At 48.6% G+C, this 15,819-nt stretch overlaps 1 protein-coding gene across 1 annotated transcript; it reads right to left on the reverse strand.

Annotated features, from left to right (window-relative positions):
• Positions 1-1,070: 1,070 nt before the first annotated feature.
• Positions 1,071-13,978, reverse strand: LMLN (leishmanolysin like peptidase). Its single transcript, XM_072122143.1, has 17 exons — positions 13,790-13,978; positions 12,196-12,293; positions 12,074-12,104; positions 11,880-11,962; positions 11,695-11,812; positions 10,878-11,050; positions 10,681-10,786; positions 9,836-9,930; positions 9,523-9,640; positions 6,291-6,398; positions 6,130-6,206; positions 5,793-5,903; positions 5,588-5,720; positions 5,053-5,212; positions 3,578-3,708; positions 3,066-3,276; positions 1,071-2,932 (listed from the first exon to the last, which is right to left on the reverse strand). Exons 1-17 carry the CDS (start codon positions 13,907-13,909, stop codon positions 2,832-2,834), a joined length of 1,974 nt encoding a protein of 657 aa, XP_071978244.1. The 5' UTR covers positions 13,910-13,978; the 3' UTR covers positions 1,071-2,831.
• Between the last annotated feature and the right edge of the window lie 1,841 nt (positions 13,979-15,819).

Genomic DNA, 15,819 nt, shown 5'->3' on the forward strand with positions numbered 1-15,819 from the left:
CGGATCCTTCCTGCATTGTGTCTGGTCCTGCCCTAGGGTCCATGTCTTCTGGTCCGAAGTGCTGGAGTTCCTTAATTTACACTTTGATTTCCCACGCTTACTATCTCCCTCTGTGTGTCTCCTCGGCATCATAAATGAAGTTGTCAATGGCCACTATGAAAAAATTTTCTTTAGGTTTGTCCTATACTACGCCCGAAAGGTGGTGGTGATGACCTGGAAGGACCAGGAGCCCCCTCCATTAAAAAGATGGATACTACTCATTAATAGTGTCATTCCCCACTACCGGTCCCTGTATACCAACAGGAAGTGTCCCCAGAAGTTTGACCGCATCTGGTCCGGATGGTGCGCGACTCCCCATACAGCCTTATAATCACATGTGATATATACTCCTCTCCATGATGAAGGAGACTGAGCGTGCTGGTGTGTGTGTGTGTGTGTGTGTGTGTGTGTGTGACTGATTGTCTACGTGTCAATAGTTATTTGTGTTGTATCAAGATGTCTGGCTGCAGTATCCTGCTGTTATCTATTGTGTAATATCCCTCAGGTAGTTTTGAAACGCAGTAAGAACCTGACTGTTACCATGGCTGTTATATAATAATCCTGTATTGGGGGGAAGGAAATATGTGACAGACAATCTTGATTTCTGGTTTTGTTTATTATGTTTGTATAAAAATTCAAAAACTGCAAAAATAAATACTTTTAAAAAAATCAAGAGAAGCCAAGAGTGTGCAGAGCAGTAATCACAGCCAAAGGAACCTAGAATATAAGGTTCAGTTGTTTCACACTTTTTTGGTAAGTATATAATTCCACATGTGATAATTCATAGTTTTGATGCCTTCACTGTGAATCTACAATTTTTATAGTCATGAAAATACAGAAAACCCTTGTGATGAGAAGGTGTGTGCAGACTTTAGGTCTGTACTGTATGATACTTATAGGCTGTCCTCACCCGCCTCGCACCATCCCTTCCATGGCGCGGAGTACGGCAGCCTTCCCAGTGCGGGGGCACAGCATGGAGTCTGTAGGATCTCATTCTTTGCAAAAAAAAAAAAACTAAAGTAAACGCAGTATTTACACAAAAGGTTTAGATTTTTATTACAGTTATGAAAAGAGCCTCATACGAGACGGCAGCCCCCTCCTCCGGCCTCCAGATCCCCTGTAAAGTGCGGATGCCACGTGCCAGGCCACGCTCCATCCCTCTATTGTGAGCATGAGAGCAGTTCTTAAAGGGAGCAGATAGGAAGCGCAGACATGTACACAGGCGCATCACACATCATCACCACAAGCGAGGCCAATGATGTACAGGACAGGCAGTCTCCGATCATAGGACACCCAAACTTCCAATTCAATTTTCCGTACCCGGTTAAGGGGACGGCGTCTTGTCTATGTGGGTAACAGCTTTCAGACATAGAGACCTGTAATCTGAAAGGGGGATCATCGCACAGTAGTGGTCACCACGATATGTAGGACAAGGCTGTGCAGCTTCATGGTCCATGACGCAGCAGGTCTAGTCTGTACCTCTACAGGGCGGCCATGACACCAAGCAGCCATCCAGCCCGGTCTAATAGTCACAGCCAGAGACGACCATTGCTAAGGCAGAAATTCTACCAAACCATCAATTTACATTATAAAATAAATAAAAATAATTTACAACATCTAAAATACAGACAACTATAAAGACATCGTATCAGACGTCTATTGCACTAATCACAAGGCCCCTGCATAGGAACAGCAGCAGCAGGAACCGAGAACAACATCTACCACCCCTTCCAGCCCTCGTACAGTACATTATAGATCCTCTCCCTCCTCCTCCATCCCTCGTACAGTACATTATAGATCCTCTACCACCCCGTCCAGTACATTATAGATCCTCTACCACCCCGTCCAGTACATTATAGATCCTCTACCACCCCCTCCAGCCCTCGTACAGTACATTATAGATCCTCTACCACCCCCTCCAGCCCTCGTACAGTACATTATAGATCCTCTACCACCCCCTCCAGCCCTCGTACAGTACATTATAGATCCTCTACCACCCCCTCTAGCCCTTGTACAGTACATTATAGATCCTCTCCTCCAGCCCTCGTACAGTACATTATAGATCCTCCCCCTCCTCCAGCCCTCGTACAGTACATTATAGATCCTCTCCTTCCTCCTCCAGCCCTCGTACAGTACATTATAGATCCTCCTCCAGCGCTTGTACAGTACATTATAGATCCTCTCCTCCAGCCCTCGTACAGTACATTATAGATCCTCCCCCTCCTCCAGCCCTCGTACAGTACATTATAGATCCTCTCCTTCCTCCTCCAGCCCTCGTACAGTACATTATAGATCCTCCTCCAGCGCTTGTACAGTACATTATAGATCCTCTCCTCCAGCCCTCGTACAGTACATTATAGATCCTCCCCCTCCTCCAGCCCTCGTACAGTACATTATAGATCCTCTCCTTCCTCCTCCAGCCCTCGTACAGTACATTATAGATCCTCCTCCAGCGCTTGTACAGTACATTATAGATCCTAGGTAGAACGTCACAATAAAGGGGTAACAAGGGGCCAACCACCTGGACAGGGAACAGTCTCTTGCAGTCTTATTAATACACAGAAGGCTGCGGCTTGTCCTGAGCTTTCTACAAAAGTCACTCTGTGATCAAGAGCAATAAAGCTTCCGTTAACCCCGACAGCAGGTGGTCCTGCCTGCAGGAGCCCGGGGGTCCCATGTAAACATAGCAGAACCCATGTAAGAACAATGAATGCCGGAGGGCAGCACATGGTGCGTCCAGATAAAGTGCTGTAGGTGTCACCAGGACACCCAGAGGTAACCTGCAGTTTCTGTTACTTGTACACACAGAGAAAGAACCCTGCCAGCAGGGGGAGCAAATTCAGCATCAGAAGCCACAGAGTGACCACCAGGTTTGAAGAGTGAGAGCAGAGATCTGAAAGAAAACAGAGAACCTAGAGGTTAGTGCCGACATGTGCCCACCTGTGTATATATCAAATCACAGCCAGCAGGGCCACAAGCCCTCTCCACGTAGCCCACAGCTGACCCATAGGGCACACATCACATACCTAGGGGGGCGGCTCTCGTCCTGTTGTCTGGAGGGGGGTCTCGTTCTGGAGGGCAGAATTCACAGAAGTCCCAACAGGATGGGCAGATGAGCGTGCCCTCATAATACCACCCCCCAATCTGGGTGCTGACTAAGACTACGTGACCTGCCCGGGTGCACAGGTAGGGGGTGTCCTCCAGCCAGATCTGCAGCCCCTCTGTAGTGCAGCTCATCTGTAGGGTAAAATACAACACAGAAAGTGTTCATATACACAACTTCACGATGTTCCCTATGGCTGAATTCACATGAGGCATTTTGAAACTCCATTCAAAGGCTGCAGGGAGCGGTGTGGCCTCATTTCAATGCATTATCATAGAAATTTACAAGGAGTTAACATTGCATTTATGTAAACATAATGTAAACACAGTGTTCATGTACGGCAAATGGGCCACAATCTTCCCTACAGTCTTGAAATTGCGTTTCAAAACGACAAATGCGAAAGAAGCCTATAGGTTGCACTGGGCAGTACAATACCTGATAGCAGCCGCTGCCCCAGTCCGGGTAGGTCATTCGTTTTGTGCACTGCTCCATGACGAAGGCCGATCTCTGCTCCACACAGACAGACTCCGGCCCGTATCGCTCTGCTCCATAGTTCCTTGATGCAGCTGCACACACAGAAAAAGTACCATGTATGACAGAAGCCGCTGCAGCAGCACACAGGACGGGATATAACTTATTACACGTCACATGTATGACAGAAGCCACTGCAGGTCGAGATAGTATTATATGTCACCATGACAGATACTGCAGCAGCATGGCGAGCCCAGGACGGGATATTATTACATGTCACCATGACAGATACTGCAGCAGCATGACGAGTACAGGACGGGTTATTATTACATGTCACCATGACAGATACTGCAGCAGCATGGCGAGTACAGGACGGGATATTATTACATGTCACCATGACAGATACTGCATGTTTGGGATTGATTGTTGTCCTGGATGCCTCTATTGGTATTGCTGCTAGTATCATATGTCACCATGACAGATACTGCAGCAGCATGGCGAGTACAGGACGGGATAGTATCATATGTCACCATGACAGATACTGCAGCAGCATGACGAGTAAAGGACGGGATATTATTACATGTCACCATGACAGATACTGCAGCAGCATGGCGAGTACAGGACGGGATAGTATCATATGTCACCATGACAGATCCTGCAGCAGCATGACGAGTACAGGACGGGATATTATTACATGTCACCATGACAGATACTGCAGCAGCATGACGAGTACAGGACGGGTTATTATTACATGTCACCATGACAGATACTGCAGCAGCATGGCGAGTACAGGACGGGATATTATTACATGTCACCATGACAGATACTGCAGCAGCATGACGAGTACAGGAGGGGATATTATTACATGTCACCATGACAGATACTGCAGCAGCATGGCGAGTACAGGAGGGGATATTATTACATGTCACCATGACAGATACTGCAGCAGCATGGCGAGTACAGGACGGGATATTATTACATGTCACCATGACAGATACTGCAGCAGCATGACGAGTACAGGACGGGATAGTATTACATGTCACCATGACAGATACTGCAGCAGCATGATGAGTACAGGAGGGGGTATTATTACATGTCACCATGACAGATACTGCAGCAGCGTCCCTGAGGCAATGTCATGGGCCATCATCCGTCCCCATCCCTGGGTGCACAGGGATATTCCCTATGGTCTGTATTGCAGGATATATTCTTCCTGCAGCTGATACTCGCTAAGACAATGATGGGAAACTGAATCAGTGCAGCCCAACCCTGCAGGACCACCACTGCTACACGTCTCCATCACACAGAAAGTAACCCGCTAAGGGATCGGGATGTCACAGAAGAGTTACCAGGCAACAAGGACGACTGACGATAAGTGGCTGCAGATATATATTGCATCACTTAACTCCCAGGAGATATATATAGGATCTCTAACCAACCTGGCTGGTTCTGGGTCATGGTGCAGTCCGAGCTCCTCTGGTATTCTCCACTCAGATGCCAGCTGAACTCCTGGGTGAACGGGCAGAAGTCAGCAATCTCCACAGCCCCTCCATAGTAGGAAAGATCCTCATGTGAGACACCAGGAACATGGTCAAAATACTGGGAGGCAAGAAATGAATATAACTATAGAGACTAATATACTGGAAAGGGTTTCCTTATGTACACGTATGTACACAGTGATTGCACCAGCAGAATAGTGAGTGCAACTCTGGGGTATAATACAGGATGTAACTCAGGATCATTACAGGATAAGTAATATCATGTATGTACACAGTGACTCCTCCAGCAGAATAGTGACTGCAGATTTTATCATATATATACATTCAAAAATTCTGTTTTTGTAAAATACTACTGTAGAGTTTAATCCCTCCAAAGAACATGAAACCTCTGTAGTTTTCGGGGATGATACATGAGACGTTCCATGGTTGTAGATGTGTATATCAGGAAGTGCATGTAACGCTCTAGTCTCTGTACCTGATATTCTTGGGGGAGGCTCCTGGGAAACTTGTGTAAGTTACATATGGCCACTGCCCTCTGGTCCTGGCGGCAGGTCAGCCTCAGGGGGTTTCCTCGGAGGGTGTTGCAGAAGGGGCTGACATTTTCCTTCCTGCATAGAATAAACAGATGTTATAGGGAGATATGGGGGTGGCACATATCGGACCCCACATTCATGTCTTACCGTCTACTCTGCTGATCCATCCAGAATTTGCAGCTTTTCATTGCAAAATCGCATCCTTTCCCTCTGCCCCAGTCCAGCCTCTGCGCCATGCTGTAATTTGCCCTGTACCACCTAAAAAGAAACCATTGGGTTATTGGGGTCACTGACGGGCGAGACGTCTGTGTAATAAGCCCAGGCTCAGGTTCTGCAGGGAACATCAAACACTTTGCACAGCCAGAAGTGGATCCGAGACGAGGAAGGACTCGTCTGCTTGTCCTGATAGCTTCATACAGCAGCACAATCTGTATGTGCACCTTACACACGGATATGTGTAAGCCCGCTCCAATCTAGGGCTCACCCCGTGTCCTCCATTAGTGCCAGAGTGATCCTGGAGAAGACCCTGTTCTGCGTGTGCGAGCCGGTCATAGCTTCATTCTGTGCAGACAAACACTGAGCATTAGTGACCTCCAGAACTACAACTCCCAACATGCCCTGATATTGCCGTAGAGAGACGTGCACCTCCAGCAGCCGCTTCTCCCAGTGATTCAGCTCTGTTCCCATTCCACCCTGGTTCTCCAGCTCCATTCCCTCCAGGATCGGGCAGTCAAAGTGATTGCGCACCTCCTCCTAAGGACACAATGACATCACATCTTTACATCAGGATTTATCATTTTTTCTTTTAATCCATTGGCTTTTATTGAATATAATAAGATGCTTGTGTATATTACATTGTCCTTATCAGTTTGTATGACGAACCAATAAGGAAAAGATAAGGAGGAGAAAGGGATATTCAGGAAGGGAAATAGGAAAAACATTAAAACCAGAAACACAAAACTGGGCGACTAAACAATGTAGATGGAACCAGAGCAGTATATGGTAGAGAATAATAATAATTCTTTATTTATATAGCGCCTACAGATTACACAGCGCTGCACAGAACTTGCCAAATTGGTTCCTGTCCCCAATGGGGCTCACAATCTTTTCAACCTACCAGTATGTTTTGGAGTGTGGGAGGAAACCGGAGAAAACCCACACAAACACAGAGAGAACATACAAACTCTTTGCAGATGTTGACCTGGGTTGGACTTGAACCCAGGTCCCCAGCACTAAAAGACTGTAGTGCTACGCACTCAGCCACCGTGCTGCCCCGATAGGTTATGGATAATTGTGAGATACCTAGAATTGTGTGGTAGGTGGCGTCACGCCAGTCCGCTCATCAAGATTTGACCATTTTAATTCTGGCAGCAATGATTCTGTGTAATCACCTTATGTGAATATGTAAAGTCATCTAAATCCATGACTAATCCAAGACTAATGCAGATAATGTAACTGGGAAATGACAAATCTTGGAGATGAAAGCGTCTTTGGCTTCCCAGAACTTTTTATTACCTTGGAGTCCCACCAGATGTCTAGCAGATCCGCCTTACTTTCCAGACATCTCCGACATTCATGTGGACAGTCCTGGTGGAGGTGCGATAGTCTATGGGGCACATTCACTTACCTGGTCCGGAGGACTTCCCGAAAGTGCATTGTCCGTGTATAATGGGCTGTGTCGCGATTCACTAAGATCGTGCACCCGATATCCTGCATGTGTCGCTTCCCCCCTCAGGTCCCCGGAGTTCACCTTCTTCTTCCTGGTGCATGCAAGTGCTTGGGCTTGCGACAAAATTTTTAAGTTAAATCCCGCAGTTTGTCCGAATCAGTCACGAGAGCCGTTACATAGAGCCCTTTAATAATCCACAAAGGTCTCTTATTGTTTTCATCTATAGATAAGGGATTTTTTGTTGAATCTTCATTATATTTGCTCTGAGTTTCCCGGAGCCATAGTATTTGGCTCTGATCTTCCTAGTATTGAATTCATGATTGTTGATCTATCTGATACAGTTTGTGTCTCATTTCTTCCATTGGATTTGCTATTGATGCGGAGGGGTTGGCTTTATTTTTCATGTGAATTCATTGCGTATAAGAGAGATTTAGTTTGGGCCATTTTCTTCTTTTTTTTCCTTGGATGCCAATTAATTAGAAAGTTTTAATAACATTTTTATGAGCGCACCATAAATTAACTTTGCGTTATTTTTTGAGATATTCTGTTCATTTTTGTGAGATTGTCACGGTGACAGGTGCGTGGTCTGACCATGTGATCCGATCGATTTCGGGTTGTTATCACTTTTGGGAGGAGTCATGTATCCACCAGAATTACATCTATTCTTGAGGATGAGTTGTGAGGATTGGAGTAAAAGATAAATTCCTTTTCTGGTGCGTGTAGGACCCTCCAATACATCATAAAGATCCTCAGATAGTCAAAGATTAGAGAACTTAATACTATTTGGGTGGATTTTCATTGTGTTTAATTTTTCTATTATGTTCTTTAAAAAATTGTATTGATAGGTGTTTGGTGCATATATAGAAACTATAGTGAATAATTATTATCAATTTTGCTAATTACCCCTGGGGGTCAGTCTCAGATATCAGCAAATCATAGGCCGCCAAATCTCTGACAGCGATAGCTTGGCCCTTTTTATTTTCCTGCTGGAGCAAGAAAGATATGAGGGAAATTTTTATGTTAAAATCTGAATATCTTGAGCGTTTAGATGGGTCTCATGAGCACAAATTATATCAATTTTTAGTTTTAAAGCTTCGCTCCAAAATGGAGAGGTTTTAAACGGCCTGTTTAACCCTTTAGTGTTTATAATAGTTCCATTAGATGCCATAATTTGGAGACAGATGCTGGTAGGATGCCCTCATGTAAGTATCTATAACACCTGAAAGGTAAGTCGCCAAAACAGATTGTTTTTTTTGTTTGTTTACAAGTCATGTTAACAGAACTGTAGCTTTGAAAAAACATTAGTAGTTGTTTAATGGAGGTAGAGGGGCATAAAGATTTCCAGGAGGGCTTTCCAACCTGCTGGTGTGTCCCCCTCTGGATCCACTCTTCTTTAAGCTTCCTATGTCATCATAATACAATGCAAAGAGACCGGCTGGAGGATCTGCTGAGATGTGAGTGATGGGAGGACACTCACCAGAGAGTGGAGGATCTGCTGAGATGTGAGTGATGGGAGGACACTCACCAGAGAGTGGAGGATCTGCTGAGATGTGAGTGATGGGAGGACACTCACCAGAGAGTGGAGGATCTGCTGAGATGTGAGTGATGGGAGGACACTCACCAGAGTGGAGGATCTGCTGATGTTGACACATAGTCTGCTCAGACACAGGGATAGGCCGAGATTTTGTAGCCGTAGGGGTTGGGGGGGGCTTTACTGCTGGTGGGGGTTGAGTAAGTGTTTGGTACCTCAGGAGCCCCTAGGAACGGCAGTGAGGGGCTCAGTGTGAATACACTCCCTCTGAGCGCAGCCCCGCTCTCTTCCTCCTCTATGTTCGCAGTGGCTGCTCTGCTTACGTGGCCTCGTGGTGGGGAGCGGGCGCCATCTTGGTTCCCCAAGAGGCAACATAGCCCCTGTACTTGCTAGTTTTCACGATATGTCACGTGCTCTTCACAGACTATGTCAGAATCAGCAGAGCGACCCGATAACCAGATTCAAGATCTGTATCGCATGGTGAGGGAGCTGGGGATGTGCTGCTCACAGGCCGTGGGAGTGTCGCCCTGTGCTACCCTTCTAGAGGCAAGCGCCTTCTTTTCCATATGGATTAAGGATATCCCCTGGTGCCCTATGATTGCCTAATCCCATTAAAATGGCCACTAAGAGTCTATTCAATGTTCTGTTGTGTAAAACTGGCCAAATCCAATACTCACTGTGACCCGCGGGGTGACCAGCAGGTGGACCATGTGCTGAACCGTTCTGGAGCCTCTAACATCCCAGTTCCTGGTCACAGTGCGGACGACCCTCTCACTCCACTGGTAGACACCGAGGCTGCAAAACAATAAAGATTGTGACGCCAGCCCCACCACCTGCAGCGCCAGCTCCACACCAATGACTTTAGTGCATCCTCATTCACCCACATGTTACGTGCAGTGCTCCCGTGGTGTTTGCTCCGCCCCCTGTGGTGTTTGTCCCTCCCTTGTCCCTCCCTTGTGATGTACCAGTAGGCAGAGAGCAGTTTCTCACCTCTCATTGAAGACGGGGAGACCATTCATGATCCTCGGTGTCAGGGGCTCCCCATTGTCATCATAATACATTGCAAAGAGACCGGCTGAAAACCCCTAGAAAAAACACAGATGACTGCATGAGTCAAACCACGGGTGACAGGACACGGCTCCATGCCACGTACATACACATCACACTTGGGAGAGGACAGGTAGTGGGGGCCACTGGATCCAGAAGCTACAGAGCAAATACCAAGGGCCACAAACTCCACAGCAAATCCTCTGGAGGAGCAGCTGACACTCACCAGAGCGTGGAGGATCTGCTGAGATGTGAGTGATGGGAGGACACTCACCAGAGTGGAGGATGTACTGAGATGTGAGTGATGGGAGGACACTCACCAGAGTGGAGGATCTGCTGAGATGTGAGTGATGGTGGACACTCACCAGAGAGTGGAGGATGTACTGAGATGTGAGTGATGGTGGACACTCACCAGAGCGTGGAGGATCTGCTGAGATGTGAGTGATGAAGAACACTCACAAGAGCATGGAGAATCTGCTGAGATGTGAGTGATGGTGGACACTCACCAGAGAGTGGAGGATGTACTGAGATGTGAGTGATGGGAGGACACTCACCAGAGCGTGGAGGATCTGCTGAGATGTGAGTGATGGGAGGACACTCACCAGAGTGGAGGATCTGCTGAGATGTGAGTGATGGTGGACACTCACCAGAGAGTGGAGGATGTACTGAGATGTGAGTGATGGTGGACACTCACCAGAGAGTGGAGGATGTACTGAGACGTGAGTGATGGTGGACACTCACCAGAGAGTGGAGGATGTACTGAGATGTGAGTGATGGTGGACACTCACCAGAGCGTGGAGGATCTCGTGCTTTACGGTGGATAACATGCCGGCAAACTCCTGGGTCTGTGTGGAGATCATGCTGGGGCACAGGTTAGCGTATCCAGCAAAGGGCCTACAGGGATAAAGACAGCAGCTTGTGTCATCCCAATAATCACCTCAGCTCCTGATAGGATCCCTCCAGGTACACAGGGTGACCTCATTACCTGTCTATCTCTGCTTCCAGCTGACAATAGGCGGCATATGCCACAATGTTCTCCTGGCTGCACCGCTCTGTAGTGATTGCGCTGACATAGAGGATAAAGTCCGCATCTTGCACCCCTCCACTGTCTGGGGGCCCCGAGGGTCCACAGTACTTGTTACGGCATAGTATGCATTGCTAGAGCAAAAGGATACGGAGATTGTGATTTACAGACAGAGCTCAGGCCGGACACCCGTCCCCACACCAGATTCCAGGGCTCAGGCCGGACACCCGTCCCCACACCAGATTCCAGGGCTCAGGCCGGACACCCGTCCCCACACCAGATTCCAGGGCTCAGGCCGGACACCCGTCCCCACACCAGATTCCAGGGCTCAGGCCGGACACCCGTCCCCACACCAGATTCCAGGGCTCAGGCCGGACACCCGTCCCCACACCAGATTCCAGGGCTCAGGCCGGACACCCGTCCCCCCACCAGATTCCAGGGCTCAGGCCGGACACCCGTCCCCCCACCAGATTCCAGGGCTCAGGCCGGACACCCGTCCCCGCACCAGATACCAGGGCTCAGGCCGGACACCCGTCCCCCCAACAGATTCCAGGGCTCAGGCCGGACACCCGTCCCCCCAACAGATTCCAGGGCTCAGGCCGGACACCCGTCCCCCCAACAGATTCCAGGGCTCAGGCCGGACACCCGTCCCCCCAACAGATTCCAGGGCTCAGGCCGGACACCCGTCTCCCCAACAGATTCCAGGGCTCAGGCTGGACACCCGTCCCCACACCAGACTCCAGGCTGCCTGCCCCACCCCTGTAGGATATGACGTTACCTGCAGATGCTCCTCGGGAACGATGACTGGTCCGCAGCGGGTGATCTCAGCGCAGCCTTCATGGCAGTATCTCTGTGTATCCGACCTCCTCCGCACGTACTGATTCTTAGCGCATTGTCTGAATACACAGAACAGATATCAGCACAAGCTGGAGGTAAGTCCCTGTCTGATGCACGATCACCTACCTGCTCAGTAATATGGAGCTGCTCGGCCTGCGCACCTGAAATGTCTTCTGTAAATAGGAAATGGCTTGTGGGAAGAGCTTGTCCTGCAAGACAGAGACGTGACCCTGCAGAGAAGTGCACAAGAGGCGGAGCCTGGGACCTCCAAAAGTGCTGTCCATCCAACCCAAACGCTGGGTGCAGATCATGATACTTACGATGACAAGTCTCCTTCTCGCAGGGTCCAGGCTGAAAACACAAAGAGAAGGTGCGATGAGTTCCATATGGGTGGGGGTCAGCACCCTCCTCATAGATACCTGAGCACCCGCCCCGCTCTCACCCATCGATGCTGCTGTCATACACGACCTTCATGCGCAGCTGCCCGTCCACTTGTCTCTTGAACATGTGATTCCTCTTTTGATGAACCTTGTAGACAACCTGGAAGTAAAGTGTGAACAGCCATCAAGACCAAGTAACCAAGGGGGTGGAGCCAACACAACCAGCGCTACAGGCTCCTCCCACTCTGTAACGGATCTTACAGATGATGTCACTCACAGACCTCTGACCAATCAGATGCATCTTACAGATGGTGTCACACACAGACCTCTGACCAATCAGATGCATCTTACAGATGGTGTCACACACAGACCTCTGACCAATCAGATGCATCTTACAGATGGTGTCACACACAGACCTCTGACCAATCAGATGCATCTTACAGATGGTGTCACACACAGACCTCTGACCAATCAGATGCATCTTACAGATGGTGTCACACACAGACCTCTGACCAATCAGATGCATCTTACAGATGGTGTCACACACAGACCTCTGACCAATCAGATGCATCTTACAGATGGTGTCACACACAGACCTCTGACCAATCAGATGCATCTTACAGATGGTGTCACACACAGACCTCTGACCAATCAGATGCATCTTACAGATGGTGTCACACACAGACCTCTGACCAATCAGATGCATCTTACAGATGGTGTCACACACAGACCTCTGACCAATCAGATGCATCTTACAGATGGTGTCACACACAGACCTCTGACCAATCAGATGCATCTTACAGATGGTGTCACACACAGACCTCTGACCAATCAGATGCATCTTACAGATGGTGTCACACACAGACCTCTGACCAATCAGATGCATCTTACAGATGGTGTCACACACAGACCTCTGACCAATCAGATGCATCTTACAGATGGTGTCACACACAGACCTCTGACCAATCAGATGCATCTTACAGATGATGTCACACACAGACCTCTGACCAATCAGATGCATCTTACAGATGGTGTCACACACAGACCTCTGACCAATCAGATGCATCTTACAGATGGTGTCACACACAGACCTCTGACCAATCAGATGCATCTTACAGATGGTGTCACACACAGACCTCTGACCAATCAGATGCATCTTACAGATGGTGTCACACACAGACCTCTGACCAATCAGATGCATCTTACAGATGATGTCACACACAGACCTCTGACCAATCAGATGCATCTTACAGATGATGTCACACACAGACCTCTGACCAATCAGATGCATCTTACAGATGATGTCACACACAGACCTCTGACCAATCAGATGCATCTTACAGATGATGTCACACACAGACCTCTGACCAATCAGATGCATCTTACAGATGATGTCACACACAGACCTCTGACCAATCAGATGCATCTTACAGATGATGTCACACACAGACCTCTGACCAATCAGATGCATCTTACAGATGATGTCACACACAGACCTCTGACCAATCAGATGCATCTTACAGATGATGTCACACACAGACCTCTGACCAATCAGATGCATCTCACAGATGATGTCACACACAGACTTCTGACCAATCAGATGCATCTTACAGATGGTGTCACACACAGACTTCTGACCAATCAGATGCGTCTCACCTCCTCGGGGCCCGGGGCTCTGTGGCGGCAGGTGCTGGAGGCCTGAGAGCGGCAGCACATGAGGAGCAGAGCCGCCAGGGTGATGAGTGCGGCCCGGGCTCCTCCGCTCACAGCCGCCATGTTCCTCCATCCAGCCGCTGTCACTAGGACGTGACGTCACCCGGCACTTCCGGCATCACCTGACCATGTGTCTCCATGGAAACAGCAGAGGAGTGAAAACCAGTGAGACATCTTTGAGGTGAAGCTGTGACCGGCGAACTGATCACATCATGTCCGGTGTATTGTGTGCAGGTATAATATACCACCACACATTGTGCCCCAATACATAACACACCACACACTGTGCCCCAATACATAACACACCACACACTGTGCCCCAATACATAACACACCACACACTGTGCCCCAATACATAACACACCACACACTGTGCCCCAATACATAACACACCACACACTGTGCCCCAATACATAACACACCACACACTGTGCCCCAATACATAACACACCACACACTGTGCCCAATACATAACACACCACACACTGTGCCCCAATACATAACACACCACACACTGTGCCCCAATACATAACACACCACACACTGTGCCCCAATACATAACACACCACACACTGTGCCCCAATACATAACACACCACACACTGTGCCCCAATACATAACACACCACACACTGTGCCCCAATACATAACACACCACACACTGTGCCCCAATACATAACACACCACACACTGTGCCCCAATACATAACACACCACACACTGTGCCCCAATACATAACACACCACACACTGTGCCCCAATACATAACACACCACACACTGTGCCCCAATACATAACACACCACACACTGTGCACATCCCCCACATAAAACACCACACACTGTGCCCCAATACATAACACACCACACACTGTGCACATCCAATATATCACACACCACACACTGTGCCCCAATACATAACACACCACACACTGTGCCCCAATACATAACACACCACACACTGTGCCCCAATACATAACACACCACACACTGTGCCCCAATACATAACACACCACACACTGTGCCCCAATACATAACACACCACACACTGTGCCCCAATACATAACACACCACACACTGTGCCCCAATACATAACACACCACACACTGTGCCCCAATACATAACACACCACACACTGTGCCCCAATACATAACACACCACACACTGTGCCCCAATACATAACACACCACACACTGTGCCCCAATACATAACACACCACACACTGTGCCCCAATACATAACACACCACACACTGTGCCCCAATACATAACACACCACACACTGTGCCCCAATACATAACACACCACACACTGTGCACATCCCCCACATAAAACACCACACACTGTGCCCCAATACATAACACACCACACACTGTGCACATCCAATATATCACACACCACACACTGTGCCCCAATACATAACACACCACACACTGTGCCCCAATACATAACACACCACACACTGTGCCCCAATACATAACACACCACACACTGTGCCCCAATACATAACACACCACACACTGTGCCCCAATACATAACACACCACACACTGTGCACATCCCCCACATAAAACACCACACACTGTGCCACCAATACATAACACACCACACACTGTGCACATCCCCCACATAACACACCACACACTGTGCACATCCCCCACATAACACACCACACACTGGGACACATTTACTTACCTGGTCCCCAGAGTTCACAGAAAGTGCATTGTCCGGCGATCATACCGCGATTCACTAAGATCGTGCGCCCGATATCCTGCATGTGTCGCTTCCCCGCTCAGGTCCGACAGAGTTCACCTTCTTCTTCCCGGTGCATGTAAGTGCTTGGGCTTGCGACACAATTTGAAAGTTAAATCCTGCGCTCAGCCCGAATCCGTCGGATCGTCCAAGGCCCGCCCCCAATTTGTTTTGCATGGAAGCAGCGCAGCCGCCACATAACACACCGCACAGTGTATAGCAGCTTGTTC

Source organism: Engystomops pustulosus, chromosome 8, assembly GCF_040894005.1.
Source record: "Engystomops pustulosus chromosome 8, aEngPut4.maternal, whole genome shotgun sequence".
Lineage (NCBI taxonomy): Eukaryota > Metazoa > Chordata > Amphibia > Anura > Leptodactylidae > Engystomops > Engystomops pustulosus.

Coding starts and splice junctions, on each gene's coding strand:
- LMLN (XM_072122143.1), bottom strand. CDS start 13,909: ATGGCGGCTGTGAGCGGAGGAGCCCGGGCCGCACTCATCACCCTGGCG. Junction 11,963..12,073: donor CGAGAAGGAGACTTGTCATC/GTAAGTATCATG, acceptor TCTGTCTTGCAG/GACAAGCTCTTCCCACAAGC. Junction 3,277..3,577: donor GGGGCAGCGGCTGCTATCAG/GTATTGTACTGC, acceptor TTTACCCTACAG/ATGAGCTGCACTACAGAGGG.